At 42.3% G+C, this 27910-nt stretch overlaps 1 protein-coding gene across 2 annotated transcripts in view; it reads left to right on the forward strand.

The window, feature by feature from the left end:
• The window catches only part of ABCC4 (ATP binding cassette subfamily C member 4 (PEL blood group)), a 304207-nt gene that overhangs the window by 184170 nt on the left and 92127 nt on the right, over window positions 1-27910 (forward strand). For both annotated transcript variants that reach the window (XM_017859218.1, XM_017859219.1), the window contains exon 20: window positions 22390-22469. In XM_017859218.1, coding sequence (XP_017714707.1) covers window positions 22390-22469 — 80 coding nt within the window. The remainder of the gene's footprint in view (window positions 1-22389; window positions 22470-27910) is intronic.

Genomic DNA, 27910 nt, shown 5'->3' on the forward strand with positions numbered 1-27910 from the left:
GAATGGCATAAACCCGGGAGGCGGAGCTTGCAGTGAGCTGAGATCCGGCCACTGCACTCCAGCCCGGGCGACAGAGCCAGACTCCATCTCAAAAAAAAAACAAAAGCAAAAAACAGATGTCACTTGCTGTCTTCCATGCATGAACCTCTGCGGCAGGAGACTCTAGGCTAGACTAGTAATTTAGGGTCTGTTTTTACCCCCAAGTTCAGACTTAATCAGCTCAGTTGCAGATACCCTGAAAGAGAGGCCCCAGGCTCTTGGGAGTGATCCCTGCCTGGTGATCCTCTGGGCATTTGGTGCTGCCTTCTTGCATTCCTCTTCCCACCTCCCAGGACCCCACTTCCCCTGAGCATCATTTCCTTCTCTTCCTGCCCAGCAGACACTATGGCTCTTGTCCTTATTTATTTGTTTATTTTAATCTTTTTGAGACGGCGTCTCACTCTGTCTCCCAGACTGGAGTGCAGTGGCGTGATCTCAGCTCACTGCAACCTCTGCCTCCTGGGTTCAAGCCATTCTCCTGCCTCAACCTCCCAAGTCACTGGGATTACAGGCGTGTGCCACCTCCTCTGGCTAACTTTTGTATTTTTGTAGAGACAGAGTTTTGCCATGTTGTCCAGGCTGATCTCGAACTCCTGAGCTCACCTGACCTGCCCACCTTGGCCTCTCTTGTTTTCATTTAAATGGTTCCTGGGATCACATTTCCTTCACTACATATTCTTAGAACACTTTTCTAGAATAGTCTACAGCATTTTCCTTCTTTAAACTCAAGACTTGCCCTTCTCCACTTCCCTTGATCCCGTTATGTATTTATCTTTACTTTTCATTGCTAGAAACACATCCCCTGGAAGTATAGATAATGTTTGTATGTCACTGTCTTCTTCCATTTAGATCCTCCATCTTCTCTTTTTTAAAAATAACATTTTTTTTTGGCATTCCCCCTCCTCCTTTCTCCTCCTTTTAGCCTTCTGTTCTCAGTGTATATAAGCTCACAGAGGGCTAGGATGGTTACTGCCTCTGAATGACCATTATTCATGCATCTGAGCACTGGTGACTGGCCTGGGAACAATCAGCTTCTGATGGGCTCCTCTTGAAATGGTAGAGCATGGAAGGCTTTAGTGAATATTTTTCCATTGACTTAGCCATGTCACCCAGTGGGGTAGCATTTTATTCGTATTCGTCATTTACATCTTAACCTGAACGTGTTTGGCGTGGGCAGGAAAGTGGGGGTCAAGAATATTGATAGTGTCAAGTATTTTTCAGAAAGGTCAGTTGCTATGGTGTTTTCTAAAGGTCACCCACTGCTTTGCAGGGTAAAATGCTCACCCACATCCTCTTTACTCTCTTTTTCTTCTTCTCTGCGTGCGGTGGCTCTTGCGTCCCTTCAGCGCCCTTCTCTGCCGCCACAGGCAGCCTCTTCCTTTGCCATTCCTCTCCTCAGATGTCGCGGCTGTTGTTCTTTACTTTGCTCTCCTTATCCTACAAGGAAAGTTCTCCTTTTGTGGAGGTGGGAGGGGACTGGTCTCCAGAAGTGCTGTTACTGTCTCATCTCTCTCACCAGTTGGTGACAGAGGGGCTGCCACAGCAGGTACCTCCTCTGTGACCCAACCACATTGGGGCCTGAGTGTCCACGTAGAGCTGGACACTCTGATGGTGTCTCCAGGAACGGATAGGTATGATGGATTCTAAGAGAAGAATGGCTGGAAAGCTGTTTTAAAAAAATGTTTTTAGGGGCCGAGCATGGTGGCTCACACCTGCAATCCCACTATTTTGGGAGGTCGAGGCAGGCAGATCACTTGAGGCCAGGAGTTTGAGACCAGCCTGGCCAACATGGTAAAACCCTGTCTATACTGAAAATACAAAAATTAGCCAGGTGTGGTGGTGCATGCCTGTAATCCCAGCTTCTCGGGAGGCTGAAATGGGAGAATTGCTTGAACCCAGGAGGTGGAGGTTGCAGTGAGCCGAGATCATGCTCCTGCACTCCAGCCTGGGTGACAGAGCAAGATTCTGTCTCCAAAAAAAAAAAAAAAAAAAAACAGTTGAAATTCTAGTAAAATACACCTAACATAAAATTTGCCGTCTTCGTCATTTTAAGTACTCTATATAGTTTGGTGACGTTAAGTACATTTGCATTGTTGTGCAGCCCTCACCATCCTCCATCTCCCAAACTTACCCATCTTCCCAAACTGAAACCCAGGACCCATTAAACACTAACTCCCCACCACCCCTTTCCTCCGGCCCCTGGCATTCACCCTTATGCTTTCTGTCTCTGAGTTTGACTATTCTATACACTGGACCTAACTGGAATCAAACAGTCTTTTTCCTTTTCTGACAGGCTTGTTTTATTTAGTGTAATATCCTTATGGTTCATCTATGTTGTAGCATGGCCCAGAATCTCCTCCCATCTTAAAGCTGAATAATATTCTATTGTGTGTATATACAGTCAGCCAGCCTCTGTATCCACGGGTTCCACATGCTCAGATTCAACCAACTGTGAATGGAAAATATTTGGAAAAACAATCCAATAAAAAATTATAATACAACAACAAAATTAATGTATAACCAATACATAGCACTTACATTGTATTTAGGCATTATAAGTAATCTAGGGATGATTTAAAATTAAATGGATGGGCCGGTGGCTTACAGTTATAATCCCAGCATTTTGCGAGGCTGAGGTGGGCGGATCACTTGAGGCCAGGAGTTCGAGACCTGCCTGGCCAACATGCTGAAACCCCGTCTCTACTAAAAATACAAAAATTAGCCGGACATGGTAGTGCATGCCTGTAATTCCAGCTACTCGGGAAGCTGAGGCAGGAGAATCCCTCTAACCCAGGAGGCGGAAGTTGCAGAGAGCCAAGATGACTCCACTGCACTCCAGCCTAGGCGACATAGTGAGAGTCTGTCTCAAAAAGTAAACAAATAAAACATCAATAAAATTATATTGGAGGATGTGTGTATGTTATATGCAAATGGCCTTGAGCATTTGCAGATATTGGTGTTGGTGGAAGGTCCTGGAACCAATCCCACATAGATAGAGAGGGACAACCAGCTGTACCACCTTTTGTATATCCTTTTGTTATTCATCTCTTGGGTTGCCTCTGCCCTTTGACTATTGTGCATAGTGCTGCTGTGAACATGGGTGTGCAGATATCTCTTCTAGACCCCCGCTCTCTCTTTTGTTGGATGTATGTCTAGAGGTGGAATTGCTGGATCATGCGGTCATTCTATGTTTCATAATGTGGGGAGCTGTCATATTTTTTTTTTTTCTTTGCACCTGCACCATTTTTATGATCCCCCAACTATATACAAGAATTCTAATTCCTTCACATCCCTGCCAACACTTGGTATATTCTGGTTTTATGATAGTAGCCATGCTCCTGGGTGTAAGATAGTGACTTCCTTTATTTTCTTAGGTCAATAAATCCTACAAGGTGACTTTGAGTTGTTAGCTGTGGGGAGTGTCAGGTTGCCTGACATCTTTGGGCAACTCTTCTCTTCTCTCCTTTTTTTTTTTTGAGACAGAGTCACACTCTGTTGCCCAGGTTGGAGTGCAGTGGTGTGATCTCAGCTCACTGTAGCCTCCGCCTCTGGGGTTCAGGTGATTCTCCTGCCTCAGCCTCCCGAATAGCTGGGGTTATAGTTGTGCACCACCATGCCCAGCTAATTTTTTGTATTTTTAATAGAGACAGCGTTTCACCTTGTTGGCCAGGCTGGTCTCAAACTCCTGACCTCAGGTGATCTGCCCACCTCAGCCTCCAAAAGTGCTGGGATTACAGGCGTGAGCCACTGCACCCGGCCGGTCAACTCTTCCCTGAAAACAAGCCGCCCATGCGAAGGAGCCTGTGCAGGTTTCTTTGTTGCGCGTCTCCTCTTGTCGCCTTTCCTTGGCACGCTTCCCCTTTTTTTAATCCTACACTTGAAAATTAGATCAAACGCAAACTGTGTTTAGATTTATTTACAGTTTAACTCCTTTCCTGTTTGCCTTTTGACAGGCTTGGCATAAGAAGTCTTTTTCAAGTAGTAAATTAATTTAGGTGGCACGCACCCCACCTGAATTTTGTTACCTGCTGGCGGTTTAGATGAATGGATATTATAATCTCAGCACATTTCCGCCCAACACCACTGCGCAGATTTGCAGGAGTCTACAAAAGTGATAATAGTCTGTCAGTTTGGGGCCTAGAAAAAGAAGAAGAAGGAGGAAAAAAAAAAACCAGGGCGCATTTTTAAATTTGTATTTCTAGGTTGCCTGTGGGGATGCCAGAAATACCATATAGCAGTTTACATGGCTAAATACACATGAAAAAGGTAAGGGACCCAGAGATGTTTCTTTGTAGGCACATGGGAGAAGAGTCCGTTCAAATCGGTAATTGTCAGCTGTGTTTGCAGATATATTCTCTAATGCAACCAAAGATTTTTCTTTTTCCCCCTTAAATTCACCATTTCCTTGAAGAATGCAGTCTATTTTTAATGACTTTATTGATTCGACGATTGGGTTACAATGTACTTTATTTACTGCAGAAATGTTTCGTTCTTGTCAGCCCTTAATGCGAATAAATCTACTTTTTGGCACCACTTTGATGGACTGTAAAACTGCTTATGTTTGCAGGAAAATTTGTTTTGCCACGGTATGTTTATGTGCAGACTCAGTGTGACTTTTTTCCCCCTCAAAATCATTTTATATCATAGTGTAGCTGACAAATAAATACACATGGTGTAGTAATCATTGTGTACTGTCAGAGCAGCAGAAAACAAAATGTGGGTTTTATGACAGGGATCAAAAAAGAGATTTAATATTCATAATTAAAGCCACTTATTTAATGCTTTATGTTTTGCTTCTGTGTTAAGGCTTTGCAGTTTTTGGTTCATAATTTGTATATCTCTTAAAAATAGTAAATATATAGTATACCCTACATTCACTGTTATTGTCTGCATGTGAATTTAGTATTTATTATCCAAGAAGACCCAATAAAAGTTGATCTTTGTTTCTTACTGTTCAAGGTATAAGTAAAGTTAAAATACATTTGCAATACAATAAGTTTTCTGTTTTCCTTCTTTTTTTGGGGGGGGAGATGGAGTTTTGCTCTTGTCGCCCAGGCTGGAGTGCAGTGGTATGATCTCAGCTCACTGCAACCTCCACTCCCCAGGTTCAAGTGGTTCTTCTGCCTCGGCCTCCCAAGTAGCTGGGATTACAGGCATGTGCCACCACACCCAACTCATTTTTGTATTTTCAGTAGAGACAGTGTTTCACCATGTTGGCCAGGCTGGTCTCAAACTCCTAACCTCAGGTGATCCATCCGCCTTGGCCTCACAAAGTGCTGGGATTACAGGTGTGAGCCACTATGCCTGGCCTGTTTTCTGTTAAGATTCTTAACTTTTTCATGAAAGCAATGTCATATAATATTTAGCTTTGCTCTATTATAATACGTTTAATTTGGGAAGGAAGCTGAATCATCTTAAACGATTTTTTTTCATGAAACATTTTTCTCCTACAAATGTTTTCTAGTATGTATTTTTTCTTAAATAAGAGAAATACTATCAATTTTATATACTAATATTATACATTTTTGTTTTACTTATTTTTCATAGGATAGCAGGATATAATAGTGGCAAATTGAATATCATCAAATAGCCTACAACCTTAGTCCTGAATCAGTACTATGCTACAGGAGAATTTGGAATGTCCACAACATGTCCATTATATTTGCAGTCCATCTGAAAAAATAATACACAAAGACCAACAAATGAAAAACTTCCTTTACAAATGAACACATCAGAAATATCATTACGTTTATTGCTTTAGCTACCTTTATGCTTTAATATGATTGGCAATTATCCAGTAATCTTGTGCCAGATAAAAATAAGCACCAGTCTGGGTTATTCAGTTTCAATGAACGTGTAAAATAATATTTTAATAATTACACAATATTTGTGTTTTTTTAAATTTACTTTTGAATGCATTTAACAAACTGGCTAGGAGTCCTTCTTTAAAGAGAGGTAAATGCAATTGTCAACAGCATCTGCAAGCTAACCCCAAAGAACCCATTTTCAGCCAACTTCGTGATCTCTCATTCAGATTCGAATCTACAATGAGTGCCAAAATCATGCTTTTAAAAAATGACAGCATTGGTGAAACTCTGGAGGTGCTTATATTGCTAGTGTAGGCAAAAAAGTCCAGCAATACAGAGCTAGGCCACTTTCCTTGATTCTTTCGCCATAGGAAGAAATGAACTTCCAGGGAGGTAATGGAGTCCTTCTGAGAACCATGATTAAAAGTCTTTGGGAATTATCAGCCAAACTTAAAATGGATCTCTCGGTTTTCATGGGGACTTGTGTTAAAAAGGGACATTTTAATTTAAAGGAACTAAGTTGATAAGGTAGGTTCAGGGAACCAAAATGTTGAACAGATTTTGCTGGATTGACAACTTGTGTGGATCCTGAGTTTTTAGAGTGAATAACCATCTGCTTGTAGGGAAATGGCCACAGCTTGCCCCTCCTTCAGGGTAAAAGGTAGGTTCTGAGTCTGTGATTTCTCCTTGCTCAGAGCGTATAAATATTTTAAGTAGGTGTGGTCAGCTGTCCAGCTCTTTACTTTTTCAGTTGGGAAGGAAAGAGTTGCACAGCTGTGATGTTCGGGGCCAACAAGGACTTGCAGACGCCCTGTGCATAGGAGCAGCTGAACACATTCTGAATCATGCAGTTGAGCAGGCTGCTAAGTGATGGAGAAAACAATATCACGCACAGAGATTTGATGTCTTTTTATGGGAGAACAAAAGAGTTTCGATTCTTTCACACTGAGTTTAGCCTAGCCATTGTGTGGCACAGGAGGTTTAATGAATCATTGTTTAACTAGGATCCTGCCAGTATTTGGCCATTAAATAGACTCCAATGTGTATAGAGTTCTTCTCTGTCAGACTCTTATTTGACTGTGATTAATTGGCATCGAATTGTTATTTAATTACCTCCACAGAAATCTAAGAAGAGTTTGTGTTCTGATTAAGTTATTTGATGTAGGAACAGGCATGGGGCTGGAGAGGTCAGCTCAGCACTCAGGACTCCCCCTGCTACTACAAAGGCGAACTTCTGTGGCTGCCCAAAGCTCGCAGAAGATCCCTGGGGATCAGAAATGCAGCCAGAATCTGGATTTTACCTTTTTCTTAGAATATAAAAAATGTTTTGGCAACTCAAACTTACAGCATAAGTTTGTAAAGCTTTTTTTTTTGCATGTTGAAATCCTTTGAAGTTATTTATTGGACTGTGTTAAACATGTTCAGTGACGGTTACTGAGGTTCCCTTCAGTTCACAATTGAAACATGTTACGCATTCCCATGCATGGAGAAGAGGTCAGCCAGCAGGATGCTGGCACAGTAGGAGTAAGGCAGAAGAAAATCAGTGATTGCACATCTGGTTTGGGAGTCACTATCCTTAGAGAATAGCACCATGAGGGCATGAGACTGCCACTGAGGGGATAGAGTTCTGAGAAGTGGAGCCTCCAGATGCAAGGGGAGACCACCTGTAGTTAGCAGGGGTGGAAAGAGGCAGATATTAAAAGAAAGAAAGTCAGGCCAGGCACGTTGGGAGGTCAAAGCGGGTGGATCACTTGACGCCAGGAGTTCAAGACCAGCCTGGCCAACATGGAGAAACCTCATCTCTAAAAATACAAAAATTAGCTGGGCGTGGTGGCACATGTCTGTAATCCCAGCTACTTGAGAGGCTGAGGCAGGAGAATTGCTTGAACCCAGGAGGCAGAGGTTGCAGTGAGCCAAGATCGGGCTACTGCACTCCAGTGTGGGCAACAGAGATTCTGTCTCAAAAAAATAAAATAAAATAAATTTATATCCCCAAAGCCAGCATATCTAAATATCTTGAAAAGACGATTAACAATGTCAGATGCTGCAGGAAAAGTCAAGAGCATTGAGGATGAGGGAAAAGCTGGCTGTTGGGTTTAGAATGACTGGTGAACGCCATGGTATGAAGAGGAACAGGAATGGGACTGCAGAGGGTTATGGGGCATTTGGATAGGTGAAGATTCCCCCTAAGATGAAGCTGATGGTTTGACTAAGAGGTAATGTGTATCTAAGCTGTTTATAACTGGCAGCTTAGGTAGAATTATAAGTATCATAGTAATATTTCTAGTTTTAAAATTTTATCTGAATTTTAAAGATGAAATTCAATGGTTAAATTTTCCCCCCTTGCTTTTAATGGTATATATATATATATATATATATATTCCAACATAAGTTCATGCGTTTTTATTGAACACAGCCTAGCACACAATTTGGTGTAACATCTGTTGGCGATTCCCAGATATTAAAATGATGTGCCAGGGATGGAACTGACGATCACATTTGGGTGTTGGTTGATCTGTTTCCAGCACACCTTTGGTTGCTTTACATAGGGTGGGTAGTGGGAGGGCCCATTGTCTTCAAGTTCAGTCACGTTCTCACACTGAATGTTTTGCTGTCCTATTTTTGAGTATTACATATACTTGTATGTGGATCAGAGATAGAGCCAATTTTGCACATTGAATGGCAATTTCCATTCAAGGTAATGTCAGTGACTGAATCTGATACTTGCCTTTGTGGAAGTGGAAATTCCTTGTCTAGGTGAATGCTTTATAAATACGCATTGCTGCCACCATCTCTGTGGGAACACATTCTTGGAGACCGCTGGGTATTTCTAGGCTCTTGTTTTTACCCCTCCAATACTCATTCTTTTAGAGATATTCCATGAGCATTTAGCCATGAGCGACAGTGACAGAATACTGGACAGTAAAAACTCTGTCTTAGGGTTTAAAGTGGTACATTCCCAGAAGAGGTCAAGATATTGACGATTTCTTATTGTCTTAGAATCAGAGATTCTTAATGAGAGCTCTGCTGTCCTGTGGTTCCTGGTTTGGGAATCCCCTGAAATCATATGCAAACTGCACACATGTGCATTTCCAAGCGAAAACACTCTGTGGCATTCACTGGCCGTGTTCGAGAGCAGTCATCCTAGAGATCCTTCTACCTGTTGCTGTCCAGGGGTCTGTACCTCCCGGATGCTAAGTGAGGTTGGGCCGGGTTCACTCCTCCCTGGTGTATTCTTGAGATCCATGGGTAAAGGAAATGGCCTGGTCTGTCTTCCTAACTTTTTTCTTTTTAGCAAATGTAAAATAGTGATTACTTGCTGTAGCAAAGCATGCATAGCTGCTGTAGCAAAATGGTTTCCTGAGGCAATTTATCAGGTGTTTTCAACGGCTTCAAGGATAATCCCCTACAGTACTTCCTAGCAATGAGTGATTTGGCTTTGCCCTGGGTCACACAACCGTGTTAAGGCCTAGGATGAGGTAGAACTGGAATCCCTGGACTTTCCTAATCAATTCTGCCTTTTATTAGGCTGCATGTCCTCATTCATTCATTCATTTACTTCCTTGTTACATGTTACGGCCTCCTGTAACTTGTGTAATTTAATCTTGAGGTGGAGTTATTTTAAATGTTTTACTTTAATTATGATTAGCCAAGAGAGAGTTCCTGCAACCCTTGTAAGCGGGAGTGATAGCCAAAGTATTTACCATCCAGTAAGCAGGCAGTAGCCAATCAGAAGGGGCCTGGGCTGTCAGTGGCTTCTTTGGCCATCGTCATTTGTGTCAGCCCTGCCTAGAAATTTATTGGTTCATTTTTATTAGTAGACATTTAATAGAATTTGCAAATGTGTCCAGTAAATTAGCTTGATGTCACGGAGGTGTTGACATGAGCACACCTTTCTGAACCTCCAGGAGCTGCGTGTGAGTCACAGCCTGGATGCCTGACAGCCGGGCATCCTGGAATTAATTTCTTACTGTCCCTAAGCCTCCACTGTATCTTCTATAAAATGGGAATAGTATCTGTGTCATAGTTTTGAGATGATGTATACGGTTTCTGGCACTAATTTAGTGCTCTGTGGGGTGGTCTTGAAACACGGTGTTGAATTCACTCTTCTAGGTTTGTGTGCCTAATTTGGTGCCTGAAGAAAATGGTCTGGGTTACAATGTACCTTTATATTATTATTATTATTATTATTATTGTTATTTTGAGATCAAGTCTCGTTCTGTCACCCAGCCTGGAGTACAGTGGCATGATCTTGGCTTAGTGCAGTTTCCACCTCCCAGATTCAGGCAATTCTGCCTCAGCCTCCTGAGCAGCCGGGACTGTAGGCACACACCACCATGTCTGGCTTTTTTTTTCCCTCTTGCATTTTTAGTAGAGATAAGGTTTCTCCATGTTGGCCAGGCTGGTCTCAAGTTCCTGGCCTCAGGTGATCCCCCACCTCTTCCTCCCAAAGTGCTGGGATTACAGGTGTGAGCCGCTGTGCCCAGCCTTTTTTTTTTTTTTTTTTTTTTTTTTTTTTTTAAAGAAAGGGGGTCTTTCTTGCTCTCTTGCCCAGTCTGGAGTGCAGTAGCGTGATCATAGCTCACTACATCCTCAAACTCCTGGACTCAAAACAGTCCTCTCCCCTTGGTTTCCCCAAGTGCTGGGATTACAGGCTTGAGCCACCATGCCTGGCAGCAGCGGGATGACATCTCCAATCATGAGTGAATGAACCAAGATGACCCTTAGGAAAAAATGTTGTCCAGCTGCCTCTCTCAGTGAGGAAGGCACCAGGATGAGTTAGTGTGGGCTCTGTGTGCACAGAAGCAGAAGCAGAGTCGATCTCCTTGACTATCTTCTGTAGACTACTTTCTCCAGCCAAAGTCAAATGTGTAAAACGTCCATCTCTCCAAACTGCGCTTGTGCCCCTCCTAAATGCTTCCTCTTTACAAGCATGGCTTTGAAGAGCCATAAGTACTAGGAATTTTCAGCAGAGGCCCTCAACACCTGATCCTTTTCCATTCCCATTCCACACCCAAGTCCTCTCCTATCAGCACACCTTAGGTCATGCTCTTCCCATCAACTAGGCAAATATTTGTCATCCCTTCACCCTTTCCCGCCTCTCAGTCCTGATGGATGTCATTCCTTTCACCTGATCAAAGTCTACATTCTTCATCAATACATTTTCTCCCCTCTTTCCAAATTCTCAGGCCCTGTTCCCACAAGGGCTGACCCTGCCTCACCCTGGTAACTCCCACCAGCTGGTGATGCCCCCCTGCTGTTGTGCCTTCCTCATTGCCACCTGCCTTGGGCATGGTCCGTGCTTTCTTATTTCTGCCACCTGCGTGTGTGCTCATGTCGGGTTGTATTGCTCTACATGCTGTGCTGACTTACATGTATCTATTAACCTGCTACCAGTGTGATCATAAGACACTCAGAGAGGGCTGGGTGTGGTGGCTCACGCCTGTAATCCCAACACTTTGGGAGGCCGAGGTGGGCAGATCACCTGAGATCAGGAGTTTGAGACCAGCCCAGTCAACATGGTGAAACCCCGTCTCTACTAAAAATATAAAAATCTGCTGGGTGTGGCGGTGCACGTCTGTATTCCCAGCTACTTGAGAGGCTGAGGCAGGAGAATCGCTTGGATCTGGGAGGTGGAGGTTGCAGTGAGCCAAGATCATGCTAGTGCACTTCAGCCTGGGCGACAGAGTGAGACTTCGTCTCAAAGAAACAAAACAAAACAAAACAAAAAACACACACACTCCAGAGCAACATCAAACAAGCATCAATTTTAAGTCATGAAACAAGTAAAACTTTAATTCCAATTAGCAGGTTCTAATGAGCGATTATAGTTGTCTTACCTGATAGGTGAGCAGCAGGAAAGGAATGAGTACAACGTAAGAGATTATTGTTACCCAGAGGAAGGAAAACTTGATGCTGGATGTAGGAAACAGATGATGAGGTTGCCCTTTGCCTTGAAGCCATTTGGGTTTTTTACAAGTCGTTTAGTGTAGACATTCTCACCTACCATCTTCCAGTTGGGGGAAAACATGAGAAGGATCTGATTAGAAAAGGAAAGAACACGTACATACTTTTGAAACTCATTTTCTCCAATTTGTCATGTCACATAATAAAACCTGGAAATTACTTTCTCAAAAATATGTCATAAGTATATGAAAAGTCAAGAAACAGCTACACTTTGAAAACACAGCATATTTATTCTAGAGAGGCTTTCCTTTACTTCACTATAGGATAACTATAATCCCTAGTTGATTTACTGCAGTCCTGATTCTAGCTTAACTCCTAGGAGATACAAAATTCTCACAATGTAAGGTGTCTGCCCTGCCACTGGGACACCTCTCCCACCGCATCCATGAGCCTGCCTGTGGCTTTCCCCATCAAACTGCTTTTCCCTGCGTTTATCTCACAGCTGCCACTGGAGTGAGCATGCGTCATGTCCGGGACCTGCTACCTGGAACCACAGTTCTGTCTCTCTTTGGCGTGTAAGCATTCAGGTGGGGTAGGAAGAGGAAAGACAAGCAACTGTAGGTGCTTTATCCCATAGTTGCTGTGACAAGCAACAAAGGTTCTTTGAGGGTCTCTCTCTCTGGGGGTCTGTCATCCTCTTCCGCAGCAGTGTTGAGTTCACTCTTCTAGGCTTGTGTGCCAAATGTGGTGCCTTAAGAAAATGGTCTGAGTTAGGGTGTACCTTTAATTTTGTTTTATTTTATTTTATTTTGTAAGGGTGAGGGTCCTGCTTGCTCTTGCACAGGCTGGAGTGCAGTGGCGCTATCACAGCTTACTGCAGCCTCAAACTCCTGGGCTCAAGCAAGCCTCTCGCCTTGGCTCCCCAAGGCACTGGCAAGAGCCATTGATTGCACTTGGCCAGATGCACCCTTTTAAGTCTACCATTTAAATAAAATATCTCTTATATGACTTTACCTTTAAGTTCTGGGAGGAGTTCCTAGCTTCAGAGGAATTAAATAAGGCTAGGCCATGGCTAGGCCAGAACTTTCCCTCCTCTTCTGGTTACCTGTGATATCCTTATTATCTCTGCCTGTGATCTGTTTCCTGTCCTGTCTGTTCTGCCATGCTTCTTATCTGCTCTCCTTGCCTGCTCTCCAACCCTCCTGTGGTCTGTGTCCCCTCCATGTCCTTCCATCCCTTGTTCCATTCTCTGTCAGGTCCCCTCCTCATCCCCAACCCCAACCCAGCACCTGGGGTCTGCTATCTCCTCTCCTGCTCTCTTCCTTTTCTGAAATGTTGGATTTCTTTGCTTTCTATAATGCTTTCATGCCATCATGTTGGCTTCTGTAAGTTGCTGTACCCAAACTCGGTCTGTAACTGCATTCAAATGCCCTTTGAAGGAGCTTTGAAGGAGCACAAGCAAATAAATCGGCTCAACAGCAGTGCAAAGACAGTGCCAAGGATGACATGGCAGATGCTTCATGACAACAAATGTTCCCAAATTGGAAAACACTTGCCAGAAAGACTGAATGCAATAATCAAGCATTGCAACTAGAGCCTTGAAATTTGAAAACAGACCACTTAATATTTGTAGTGGAAGGGCTTGTTTTATTTGTTCACTCAGTATATATGCTAAGCATTGGTCCAGGCCCTAGGGAAAGTGCACGGGACAAAACAGACAATAGTCCCCTGTGCAAAGATTGCCAATACTCCCATTTAATGAGTGTAAGTAGAAAGGAGCCAAGACACGTCTCCAACTGCCGACCTCAGGTGATCTGCCTGCCTTGGCCTCCCAAAGTGCCGAGGTTACAGGCGTGAGCCACTGTGCCTGGCCGAGGTTTCCCATTTTTAAAAAAGAGTTGGAAAATGGCTGCATTTATGGCATGTTGTTAGCATGTCGTTTGAGCACTCCCTAGGCACTTTGTTATATCCTGTGTGGAAAGTATATATAATTAAGTCTACTAAACAGGTGACCCTAGAAGAACATGGGGATTAGGTGTGCTGCACCCCTGCTTCCCTGCAAACATGCTCAAAAATCTGAGTATAACTTTCAGTTCCCCAGAAACTTAACCACCAGTAACCTGCTGTTGACTGGAGGCCATGAAACTTGATCAACACATATTTTGTATGTTATATGTATTATGTACTGTATTCTGACAATAAAGTAAGCTAGAGAAGAGCAAATTTTATTAAGAAAATCATGAGGAAGAAAAAATGCATTTACTATTTATTAAGTGGAAGTGGATCATCATAAAGGTCTTTCTCCTCATCTTCACACTGAGTCCACTGAGGAAGAGGAGGGGTTGGTCTTGCTGTCTTGGGTGGCAGAGGTGGAAATAAATTTACATACAAGTAGATTCCCTCAGTTCAAACTCATGTTGTTCAAGGGTCAACTGTATCGAAAACTAGTATCAAAAACTAGTTAAGATACTAAATAGGTGAAGCTAGGATATATTCTGACAACACATCCAGACTAGGAGAAATCAGGAAGTAAGCTGAAAGTCTGTCATCCAACAAAGCTTCTGAAAACTGACCCTGGAAACACGAACATTGCTATGTCTTTGCTGATAGTATATTGAATCTTATGTCAGGCCCAGTTTTAACTACTGATTTGTAGGGTTTCCTCCTTCTTCACCACTGAAAGTAAGAATGGAGGTAGAAAAGGCAGGTTTTGTTGACCGAAAACTGAATAATACAAAACCACAGTAGTTGGGAGCGTAGGGGTACATACAAGTAACCTAGCAGCTTCTAAGATCATTGCCACATTGAAAAGGTCAGAATAATGATCCTCAAAGTGTTAGTTCTGGGTTATCAAGAAAAGATGTCTTTTTTTTTTTTTCTCTGAGTTGGAGTCTCGTGTCACCCAGGCTGGAGTGCAGTGCCATGATCTCCGCTCACTGCAACCTCCACCTCCCGGATTCAAGCGGTTCTCCTACCTCAACCTCCTGAGTAGCTGGGATTATAAGCATGCACTACCACACCAAGCTAATTTTTTTATTTTTAGTAGAGACAGGTTTTCTCCATGTTGGTCAGGCTGGTCTCACACTCCTGACCTCAAGTGATCTACCCGCCTCCACCTTCCAAAGTGCTGGGATTACAGGCATGAGCCATGGTGCCCGGCCAAGAAAAGATATCTTTATGCTGTGTGTCTTTTGTTTAAGAAGTGAGAAGTCTCTAATCTACATGAAAAAGGTTTGGCCAAAACAACTTAAATTTTTTTAAATAAGGTCTTTGATAATTAAAAGGATAGTTAGCAATTTGGAAATTTCAGTTTACAAAATTCATCGTTTCTCCATCTAAGTTTAGACACTCATTCTCTCGTTGGACATGTGGTATTGTTCTGGTCAAAGCTTTTGGGTTGCTGGGAGCAGAATCTACTCAGCTTATTGTGGATGAGAAGGGGTTGATGGGAAGGAAGCAGGGCACCGGGGTGCTGAAGCAAGGCTGACCTTCCTGTAAGCTGCAGCTGGGAGCCATTGTCACAGAGCTCGTGGATGGGCCAAGCCCGTTTTCCCTTTGCCTCTCATCTTTCCTTTGGATTGTGCTTCTGCTTCATATTTTCATTTCTTTCACAGACTCATATTCATTGAGAGTAGAAACCTGAATTATTGGCAGCTAGTCCTGGGACTACAGGCACGTGCTACCATGCCCGGCTAAGTTTTGCATTTTTGGTAGAGTTGGGGTTGGCTTCCCTAGCTGGGGAGGGTTTCTGAGAAAAGCAGCACGGTTATCCACAGCCGGTCCAGTATAGACAAAGGCACTCGCATTAGTGGCAGGTTCCTGAGAGCTACATTTGTCAGCAAGAGTTCCATGGAGGAGAAAGGGCTAAGGCTACGATCCTGGTAGGTGGAGGCAAGCAGGGACTGAGGACCTTCATGACAGGTGGATGGAAGAGAGAGAAGGCCCCATGATGGGAACAAGGACGCATGGCCAGGAGGAATGAAGGGGAGGTTAGGAAGAGACCTCTCTTCTACCTCTTCTCTCCTCACTGTTTCTAAAAACTTAATAGCTTTGATTTGACAGATGAATAAATAAGGGTGTAAATGAGATTATTTTAAATGAAAAGTAAAGACATGCTGGTAATTATGTAAAATAAAGATAAGTCAAAAATGACTTATAAGTTTTCATGCTGTATTATTTAGGCATAGGTCTAAGGTAGGGTTTGAGAAGTTAGGCATGGGTTGTTGTGGGTCAATTTCAAAGGATCTGTTTAGTTTATTTAGATGAGCTTAAGATGTTTTGTAGGGTAACTGAGTGTCTGAGTAAGCCCTGGGCTGGGAGATCAGGAGTACAGATAAGATTTGGGATACATAAGCAAACAGGAAATCCTTGAAATGAAAGTGAGCAAAGTTCGAGAAGAGAATCAGAAAAAGGAAAAAATGGTCAACAGCTTTATCCTTAGAAAAAAATAAGATGAAGCAAAGGATATTGAAGGAAGTTGCCCTGAAGAGTGGGGTTTCTCATTCCTCTTCTCTCTGCTATATGGAAATCCCAGAATGGCTTGGCAGAGAGTACCCATCCCATTACAAAATATTGCATCACCTTGAGCAAGATTGGCTTTTGTCTTCGCATCTCTAACATGAGGAGTTTGGTCTACAAAGTGCTGTGAACATTTCTGTTGCCTGCAGAAACCTTTCTTCAGAGGCGATCTCTGTGTGAAGGTCCCAAAGAATGTCAGACCCTGTGTTTGAGAGGGGAAAGGCAGCGAAGCGGGGAGATGAGGTGTCTGGGGTTGGGTGTGCTTGGCCTCCTCTTCATCCTCTGTCTCCTTCTTTAAGATTCTTCAAGGCAGAATCTCAGAATCTTCATAAGACAAGGTTTGAGGCTGGGCGCTGTGACTCATGCCTGTATTCCCAGCACTTTGGGAGGCCAAGGTGAGCAGATTGCTTGAGCCTCAAGAGTTTGAGACCAGCCTGGGAAACATGGCAAAACCTCATCTCTACAAAACAAATTAAAAATTAGCCAGGCATGGTGGTGCAGCAGAGGTCCCAGCTACTTGGGAGGCTGAGGCAGGAGGATCACTTGAGCCCAGGGAGGTTGAGACTGTAGTGAGCCTTGATTGTGCCACTACACTCCAGCCTGGGCAACAGAGAGAGAGCTTTTCTCAAACAAACAGACAAGCAAACAAAAAACATAAAGCTTGAATGTTATTAGCCCTGGGGATCCTTCACACCCGTTTAAACTCTATAATCCTACAATAAGAATGCAAAGAACACCTCACCCATGTGAGCTACTCTAGAATTTAGAGGATCGCTTCATAATCACCATCTCTTTGATCCTCGTGATCGTTGGCCCTGTGAAGTAGTCCAGGCAAATGTCATCAGCTCCATTTTGTAGGTCAGGAATTTGTGTGTCAGTATAGGTTGGGTGAGTTGCCCTGTATTGTTGAGTCCTGTTGCTACTGAGCCTCCGAGGAGGACAAGGACCTCATGTCTTATCCCTGCCTCGTTTTCTCTTTCATGCCTTTTGTGAGCCTCTGCCATGTTGATGGCCTGTTCTGATGAGATGTACCACAATACTGGACTTCTGGAGCTTCTGTTTGGTTCTCATTTTGGTCTAAGCTGAGTGACACAGGATGTCCAGGCTGGCCCAGCTCCTCACATGGCTTCCTCTCCTCCCAGACCACAGTGTCATGGATGCTGTCATCCTTTTCAGCCCAGCAACTGTCTCCAGGCTCCACCCAACAGCCTGTACTCTGGACCAGTCTGTGCCCTGCCATGTGGCACCACATTGTACTGGGAGTACATACATCAGTTCTCTCAACACCATTTCATAGACTCTGCTCTTTGGGACAGACTGCTTGGATTTACGTTCTACTTCTCACATCTCAAGATGGTGGTTTCCCCATCTTACCTTTGCACACTCCACCTACCATCAACGATGGGTACCTGAGAGTCCGCCCTCTCTTTGCACTTCTGGCTTCCAATTCTCTGCAGGAATGTCAAAGGCCAATTCTTTTTTTTTTTTTTTCTCCCTTGAGACAGAGTCTCGCTCTGTTGCCCAGGCTGGAGTACAATGGAGTCGTCTTTGCTCACTGCAACCTCCGCCTCCCAACCTCAAGCAATTCTCTGCCTCATCCTCCCAAGTAGCTGGCATTACAGGTGCCCACCACCATGCCCAGCTAAGTTTTTTGTATTTTTAGTAGAGACAGGAGTTCACCATCTTGGCCAGGCTGGTCTTGAACTCCTGATCTTGTGATCCACCTGCCTCAGCCTCCCAAAGTGGTGGGATTACAGGCACGAGCCACTGCGCCTGACTCAAAGGCCAATTCTTATCAAAAGTATTAGCTTTCAGAACCATCAGTGAAGCTGTAAGTGTGGATACCTGTAAAGAAGTTTACAGTATTGAAGAGTTCACTAAACATCTACTTTTACCTTCAAGGTCAGAGGTGGCATGGCCTGATGGGGTCTTTTTTGCTGATACCTAAGACCGTTTTTGTGGTACAGAATGGGCTCCCCAGAAGGGAATGAGCGGCACACTCTCCATCATGGGTGAACCTCAAAACCTTGAGATACGGGAAGGAAGCCAGACACAAGAGATCACATATTGTGTGATTCCTTTTCCATGAAAGATACTGAAAAAGCAAAGGGCAGGAAGTAGTTGCTTGAGGCTGGAGTGGGCATAGAGAGGCACTGTGAGTGGCATGAGGGAGCTTATTGGGGGCATAAAAATGTCTTGAAACTTATTTTTGGTGATGACTGCATCACTCAGTAAAGTTACTAAAATTCATTGAATTGGATGCCTGAAATGGGTGAATTTTATGAGATGTAAAATATGCATCATTGCAAATATACCTCAATATGTTCATATTTAAATATACTTTTTGTTACAAAAAAGAATGGGGCTCACGGTAGACATGGGAACTTACAAGTTTTAACTTGTAGTTTGGTTATAAGGGAACTGAGAAGTCTTAGTTATGGGAGAGGTATTAGAATTCCAGAGGTGACTTTAACTTCAGATTAGATTCTAGAATCAGTTTGTAAAATAGAGTCGTTTATTAATTTGCATTTTGACAAAAAGTTCATTAACACCTTTCATAATATTCCATCTTGTGGAGAAAAGTTAGGAGGAACCTGACTGTGTATGTGGTATTACGACTTCAAAGGAGCTTGGTCTCTGTCTCTCTCAGAGGAAAGTTTTAATGTGCTCATAACTTATTATAGACCTTTTTCAGACATTTTGGTTGTTTCCTGCTTCTGATTTGCCAAATACCACATTGACCATCTTTGATGCACTTATTAATGCCTTGAGATACCTCTTAGAAATTGAATTTTGCGGTCCATGGGGATGCACTCTCAATAGTTGTTGTGAGTTGTCCAGCTCCCAAAAATCTACCTGTGCCATCATGCAGGATTGGAGTGGTGTGGATTTACATTAAATGTGAGTCCAAAATGTGATCTGGCTGCAAGAATTTACATGATTGTGGGCTTAGTCATGGGATATATCCTGACCCTGAGATATGCAGATAATACCTGGGGTATTGGTTTTTATCCTGGGTACCAGGCATTCAGAGAGGCTGGCTACCTGACTGTGTGCTGAGGCAATGGCCAAGATAGGACCCTGTGTGTTACGAGAGATAATGGAGGTACACAAGGGATAGGTGCCTGTGAGAAGTCTGGAAAACCTGTGATTAACTTTCTTCAAGTAGTTGAAGAGCTGCCCTGTCAAGAGAAATTCCATTCACTTTGTATGATTGTAAGGCCAGAATCAGCAGCAATGGTTGGAAGTTCCCGGAAGGCAAGCTTTGGTTTGATGTAAGCAAGCCTTGTCTAACAGAACAGTCCGAAAATAGATTGGGTCCCCTCAGGAAACAGTGACTCCTCTTCCCTCGACATCCCTGGAGATGCTCCAGCAGGGACCACGTGTCATTTGGATGAAGAGGTGTGGCATGTGCATGCAGGGAATTTATCGTAAGTGTTTGATTTGGAGACCTCTGGGGAAATGACTATGAGGCTGTGAACTTGACATCACAGCTCTGATTATGACAGTCTACTGCGAAGCCATATGAAAATATTCTGGCTGGGTGCTGTGGCTCACGCCTGTCATCCCAGCACTTTGGGAGGCTGAGGCAGGTGGATCACCTGAGGTCAGGAGCTTGAGACCAGCCTGGCCAGCATGGTGAAACCCTGTCTCTATTAAAAATACAGAAATTAGCTGGGCATGGTGACATGTGCCTGTAATCCCAGCTACTCTGGAGGCTGAGGCAGAAAAATCGCTTGAACCTGGGAGGCGGAGGTTTCAGTGAGCTGAGATCTCCTCCAGCCTGGGCAACAGAGTGAGACTCCGTCTCAAAAAAAAGTTTAAAACAAGAAAATATTCTTTTTGCAAACACCAGTCTTTGAATTGTTTCTTAGAACAAGAAAGTAACTATTGAACCTTCTAATCTTATACTTTCTACACTCAGATCATTGTTGATAAGAGTTTCTATTTCAGCTGATCTTTGACATTCAGTTCAGTTATTGGCGTAGCTGTGTGAGGAAGTGGGCTTTCTCAGTTGTTTTTGTTTTGCTTGTATCTTATGCTGTTTTCCAACCATGGGTCTCTCAGATTTTAACATTCTCCCAAATGGTTAAGATAAAGAGTTGGTTTTCACATACTCATCATTTATGTAACCTTTTTATCTTTTTTTCCTCCTTCTTTTCTTTTTTGTAGAGATGAGGTTTCGCTATGTTGCTCAGGCTGGTCTTGAACTCCTGGGCTCAAGCAGTCCTCCCACCTCTGCCTTCAGAAGTGCTGGGATTATAGATATGAGCCCCATCCCTGGCCTCTTTTTTTTTTTAAATTTGAATATTGCTTTCAACTTTTTAAAAGCTGAACTGTACTTGCAATGTTTCTGAATATTGCCTATGTTATAACATTGTTAACTTTTCCATTTAAGAAATAATTCATGTTTTAATTATGTCTTTAATTTTTTAGCTTATATTTTCCTTGTTCTGGTATTGATACGTTGAGATGAGAAAAAATAACAAGAAAGATGACAAACAAAATCCATAAGAATCTGTAAGAAAAATACTCGTCTAACTTTAATGTTTCTTAAGTACAGCTGATAAAATAATAGCCTGACCTCTCACCCTGCATAGCGTGATCTGGCAAACAGCAGAAGGGTCCCCGGGAGCTGGTTGGAAATGCAGTCTCCAGCTCCTCCCCAGGGCCACTGCATCAGGACCTGCATTTGAAAAGTTGAGCTTCCTCCCCGGTGGCATGCTGCAGAACCTATGGGTCATAGTCATCGTCGCACCTTTTTGGTTTTGGTTTTTTAGCAGCCATGAAAAAGTACCTGGCATTGTGCCTGGGTTTTTTGTTTTGTTTTGTTTTGTTTTTTTTCTACAGGCATGAGCCCATTTAATCCCTAGGACAACCCTCTAAAGGAGGTGTTATTAGAGGCTCAGAAAAGTTGTCACTGGGCTTGCCAAAGGTGTCACTGAATGATGCTTTCTGGAGTCTGCGTGTCTGAAGCCTGAGACAGGAAAATCGAGGTGCAGCTCCTACTTGCACACCCTGTGCTTCCCTTGGCCAGCTGGATGCCTTGGGAGAACCGCAGAGGCTGCATTAGCCCCGGCAGCGGGAGGCAGCTCCGTCCCCAGCCTCTGACCATTCACGGTCCACTTGCGGCCTGGTATAAAGGCACCAGGACGAAGTCAATCCTGACAAACCCTAGGAGGCAGCACATCTCATCTGTAAGCAGGGCTTCCGGAAGCATTGATTAGAAAAGAAGTTCAGAGGCCCAGACACACAACTTCTCAGGGGTCACCTACATCCACATAGGCTATGTGTGTATAGATTCCTTTTTTTTTTTTTTTTTTTGAAGGAAATCATTTGAAAGAATAGATATTTATTAGAAACCAGGTTTGATCTGTTTCTGACGCTTTTATGACATAATGTTTTCTTGGATTCTACTTGACAGGGGAAGTAAAGTCGATGCTGAGCAGTGATCTTCAATCATTAAATAATATTTCTGTTTTCCTGCATAATTTCCTCTTGTGTTCTTAGATAAGAATAAACCTGTTCTTGTCATACTGTTTGCACATCTGAAAATGACAACCTGTTTGCCAGTAGTAAACTCACAGCTTGGAAAATGATGGGATCCCAAGTTTCCCCAAAAATGTGAGGTACAATCAACCAGGCTGGGAAAAAAAAAAATACAGAGGTTATCATTATATTTATATAAAAACATGTCACTTAGCAAAAGAAATGCTGGTAAAGCAAAATTAGTGAAATAATTAGGATCAATTTATGTACATTCATCTACCTACTTTGCACTTGGATTGGAGTCCTAGATTGGATCTTAAAAGGAGGGAACATTCTAGAACCCACCATCCCCTCCTGTTACTGTCACAAGATTTTTTTTCCTTAATTCTTTTAAAATCAGGGCCACATTTCAGCTCCCTGCCCGCTGCCATTTGAGGATATTTTTGTTTCTCTTTAGGTATCATCCTATTTTCTTTTTCTTTACTACTGACATTGGTTTATTTCGTATGAATGCGTAATATATTGAATACATATGCATTTAAAATATTGTTTTGATTTGTTTGTGAATTGTTCCTCTTAAAGGGTCTATCTGGGGAAATGAGTAATTTTTCATATCCTGTTCTTGCAGGAAGAATTTTAAATCGTTTCTCCAAAGACATCGGACACTTGGATGATTTACTGCCACTGACGTTTTTAGATTTCATCCAGGTAACGTTGAGAGTAACATCAGGATCTCAAATGGAAAACGGAAGTTCCTATTTTTTCAGGCCCTTTTCATGGGGGCTGGGGGTGGGACTCTTGGCCTGGCTGTGTGTAATCTGTTAACTTAATAAAAGGCCATGTTTGTAAAAGAAAGGCGCGGTGATAATTCAGAGGCGAAGTTGGCGTGAGTCATACCTTGCGTGTGGGAGTGGCTATACAGTCTTGTCGGGGTTAGTCTGAAGCAGCTTCATGCTTGGTAAGTGGCTCTCTGTCTGCCTCTAGGTATCTGGCATGGATTGTGCTTTACTGTGAACACATTTCATCATATAGAAACAATCACCTCTCACGGAAAGATAGCCTAGATTAACTAAATTATGCATTGTATTACCACAAAGGCAAATACTTAGGCACTTTTTTTTTTTTTTGGATAGAAGCAGGTGTGGTTACTTACAAAGAAAAGATTAGTAATAATAAGGTGAAAATAATACTTTATTAACAAGGACAATAGAGAGCAGTTATTGCGGATACAAAGCCTTTACAGGCAAGGATATCTAAGCCAATGTGAGTACAGGATCAAAGTCAACTCAGAAAATGTCTTTTTTGTTTTCACACGTTGATTGCTCGAAGTCTTAAGCTGTCTTTAAAAAAGAAAAACCAACAATCCTACAGAAATACCTTCTGTAAAGCGTTTCTTTTGTTTGTGAACTTGAGGCTCTAAAGAATAATGCTGGGTCATCTCCTCTCTCATCTCCTTATTCAGTACTCTTGCTCATGTGGTTTGGTTTTATTTTATTTTTTCCTGTTGTTTAATTTTGTCTGCTTGTCAGTGGTTCAAGCTGGGGCACTTTGTTTTTTTCGCAAGTGTTTATTTTGGAAATGCATCTATTAAAAGCTATACATATTCCAAAGTCTCAGCTGCTGTGGCTAACGCTTTATGAAATGTGAACCTCTTTGAGTTTTTCTAAGTGCCAACTTACAGTAGTTCTAATCATTAGGTGAATTTAAGGCCATTAAGTAGAAATACTACAGTTGGGGTCTGCAATTTTGGCTTGATCCTGTGGTCCCCCTACCCCTGTTTTTTTCTCAGTGCTCAGATGCTTTAGATCTCCTGTGGAGCCACTGTTGTAAAAGGAACCAAAATTACTTAATTTGGAAAATTAGCTTTGTAAGAAAAGTCAGTCATAGGCTTGAAATGCTTGTAGGAATTCCTGTTTGTCACACAGCAAGGCAGCAAATGAGCATGTGACTGCAGACAGCATAGCCCATGGGCGAAGGCATCCACTGTTTACTGAGGTGAAGTAAGCTGAGACTCACAGGTAGATTATTTTTACTGCAAACAAGGACCTCTGATTTTTTTTTTCGTTTGCAAACATTTTTAAAATGTGCCCTCCTGGGTTTAGCTATATTATTTATCCCTCAGAAGCCGTCACTAGAACAGTTGCCTGGTTTTCACAGAATGCAGATGATTGTCTGTACACGTTTTGACAGGGATTGTTAATTACTTCGAGAAGATTTTGTGAAAGGTTCTGTTTCTTTGCAACTGCAAGCTAGGCAGAGGTTGAGTTTCCGAAGCTGGCTGGCCCACTATGTACTTAGCAGAGTGAGCGGTCATAATTAGAATCCCTCGTGTGCTTTGTCTCACATATGGAGGCAAGAGGGATGGATGCTACTTGATGTCAATATAAAACATTTCTTAGCAGCATGAGGAGGGAAAATTCTAGTCTCGTTGTACTTCTATTTAACCAGAGAGACAAGGGCATTTTTGATTATCCACTCACATAACCTTGGTAAACTTAACATTGTGGAATCCTACTGGCCCCAATTAGCTGATTTCTTGAATCTATAGCAGAGGTTAAATCCTAATGTGATTGTCTCTAAGAAAGGAGTTTTATCTAAAGGATAACTCAGTTATCAATTATGATAAAGATCTATTGTCTCTTGTTTTGTTTGCAGGTGTCTTTAATAAGGCCTCCCATAATCCCTTCAGGAAGAAATATTTTCTCCTTTTAAAAATAGTATTAGCTAAATATAAAAGCTCTGGTCCCTGCCATTGTTGTTGATTCTTTGAGGGACATTTCCCAACATTCATTGTTTAAATGGTTGTCAGGAGGAATCAAGTGAAACGTGGTAAACAATGCAGTAACTGGTTCATCTTACTTTGTGTGCCGAGCCTTTCTGCTGGGGATTTGCATTCGATGAGTGGGCTTTTGACTGAGGTATCGCCAGGATCATTTTGAAGTATTTGGGCCTGTTGCTATATTAGGAGGTGAAAATTTTTTATTAAAGCCACACACCCCAAAAAATGCATTTAACCTGCCCTCAAATAAAGGCCAACAAAAATCGAAATGTAATTTTTTTTTTTTTTAAGTTGCCTAGGCCTCTGTAAGGATGAAAACAGCCCAGTGGTGTTCTGGGACTCTTAATGGAATCATGTAAACTTAAAATAAACACTATTATGGTAAGCACATAGAATGAAAACTAATTTTCCAAATCAAATACATTATATTCAATTCATTTTCCCCAATCAACCAAATGTTTAAAACCTGTTAGTTATAACAGCAATCTTCTGGAAATTAATTAGAAGCCTATTAGCTCTGCTAGCTGAGCCGAATGAAGGGGGTTGCTCGGTACATTTCTAAGTAGTCTCCTGAATTAAAGCAAAGCAAGGTCAAAATGACAGTTAGCTTTGTTCACCTCATGGCTTTGCTTGAAGTCGTTGATCTTTTGGGGGGGAAGGAGGGGGGTGTTTTGTTTTGCAAAGGAAATTTTGTCTACTTTGACTCAGTTCTGTGATAAATTTTTAAAATTTATTTCTAGTACCAGTCGGGTGAGCCATACAGGAAGCATGATCTTATTTGTGTGAATAGTAGCCTTCTCCATTGCATGGGCATCTGAAATGGAGTTGACTTTTAGGCCTCTTGTCTACCGCATCAATTCTTCTACAGGGTTTATTTAGCCCCTTTCAAAATTCAGATAGTAGGAAATTTCCTGGATGACTTTGTGTTTAATGTCATTAGCAAAACATGCTTCGAACGTTAGGGCCCTGGGTTTTGATGGCTCTCATCAGGTTCAGTGGGTGATAATCACAGTGACTAGCAGTTCCTCCTATGCCCAGAGAAACTCACAGAAAGTAGGCCCTTCTTAACCCAGCAGCGAAGATTGACTGAAACAATTGAGTTTAAAAAAACTGGGAATTTCTTTGTCAAGATGTTACCCTTGGTGTTATCTAGCTGACTGATCTACAGGGGAACTAAGTATCTTCACTACCAACTACGGATGGTATTCTTGAGCCAGAAAGAATTTTGGCAGGATGTATAGTAACAAACAGAATGAAGATTAAAATCCACAGAAAAGTTAGGTATCTTCATGAAGAGGGAGTTGAAACTTTGCACTTACCAGAAGGTTCAGACTAAGACTGCTGAGTTGTTATTCTTACTAAAGCTGAGATTTAAAATCAAATAGCTATAGAAATAAATAATGTAGTTGCATTTATCCATATGACTTTTTTTTTTGAGATGGTCTCACTCTGTTACCCAGGCTGGAGTGCAATGGTATGATCTCAGCTCACTGCAGCCTTCGCCCCCACACCAGGTTCAAACGATTCTCATGCCTCAGCCTCCAAGTAGCAGTGATTACAGATGACTGCCACCACTCTAAGCTAATTTTGTATTTTTAGTAGAGACAGGGTTTTGCCATGTTGCTCAGGCTGGTCTCGAACTCCTAACCTCAGGTGATCCACCCACCTCGGCCTCCCAAAGTGGTGGGATTACAGGCATGAGCCACTGCAGCCGGCCTCATGTGACCTTTTTAATCCAGAGCATCCATGTTTGATTACGTTTTCTGTGTGATGGTGATTGTTTTATTGGTTTTATAAGTAGGAGTCTGGAACTGTGGACCATTGGGTCCGAACTGAAGTGTTTCCAATTTAGTTTGCCAAAGACTGGAGGGGTAGATCTGAGAGGAGAACCCTCTGCTTGTGGCTTGATGTCTAGAATGTAGGCTCTGTAGAAGCAAGTCTGAAACCACGCACAGATTTTATTACTCCCCTGATGAAATTGCTGAGCTAAGGAAATTCTGGTTTACATGTGACCAGATTTCCTGGCCAGATAGAGGCAATTAACCTAACTTTGATTTTTGGACTTCAATAAAATATTTGTATTTGCGAGTTTTCATTTGTTTTTATACAGTTAGCTGTTGGCATTCATTGCCAATGGGGAACAGTGACACCAGTAATTTAAAAGTGGGTGTCATTTGCTGTCCTGTATTAAGGGAAGAAACCCAGAGGGGTAGTGGGTAATGTGTCACTTTGGAACTCAGATTGGCTCAGGTGTGCAACAGTAGTGAATAAAGAAGGGTGAGATTTTTGATTAGGCCTTTTGAAAGGTAAGCCAGAATTAAGGGAAGTTTTTGAATATATCATAAGATATAAATATATCACTGGAAATAAATAACTTATAGAATACAAATGAACAGTCTGCAGTTACCTCAGGGTTGCCATGGGCTAATCAGATAATTTAGCCAAGGCTGGCAGTGCATATCTGGCTTATAAAGGGTTGTTCAAACATGTTTTCTTGTTTGCTTTTCAAAATTGTAACAACTTTGAACATCTACAATATTTCTAAAGCCAAGTCATTTATGAACATAGAATGGCTCTTCACAGGTTAAAACTGAATATCTTGTTTTCATAAAGAATTGAAATACAAATAGCATAAAGAGCTTCATCTAGAACTCACATTCTTTGAATAGGAATTTGGGATTCAAAACAGAATATGTTTGTGTAAATCAACAAACAAAAACAGAGGTGATAGTCAACATTCACATTTTAAAGTGCTTGATTACTTCCTTTTTTTTTCCGTTTTTTTTTTTCTTTTTACTTTTTTTTTCTTTTGAGACAGGGTCTTGCTCTGTCACCCAGGCTGGAGTGCAGTGGTGCAATCTCAGCTTGCTGCAGCCTCCACCTCCCAGGTTTAAGCAATTCTCATGCCTCAGCCTCCCGAGTAGCTGGGACTACAGGTGTGTACTGCCCTGGCCAGCTAAGTTTTGTATTTTTAGTAGAGACGGGGTTTCACCATTTTGCCCAGGCTGGTCTCTAACTTCTGACCTCGTGATCCTCCTGCCTCAGCCTCCCAAAGTGCTGGGATTACAGGCGTGAGCCACCACGCCCGGCCAGAAGTGCTTGATTACTTCCTAATATCAGCACCAATGCCAGTATCATGAATCTCTTCTTCCAGTTTCTTAAAATAATAATTGGATTAATAGGTACCCTATCTGTAATAATTGTATTAATAATATCTTACTAGCATTTTAATTAGAAATTTAATATTAATGATTTGGAATCAGTAGTTTTCAACAATTTTGATAGTACAAATTTATTTGTAGTATTTAATGGGCAGATATGGTGTTTTGTGACTATATTTACAACTAGATGTATTTGGGAATATCTCAAA

Source organism: Rhinopithecus bieti, unplaced genomic scaffold (genome assembly GCF_001698545.2).
Source record: "Rhinopithecus bieti isolate Rb0 unplaced genomic scaffold, ASM169854v2 scaffold_46235, whole genome shotgun sequence".
NCBI classification, from domain to species: domain Eukaryota; kingdom Metazoa; phylum Chordata; class Mammalia; order Primates; family Cercopithecidae; genus Rhinopithecus; species Rhinopithecus bieti.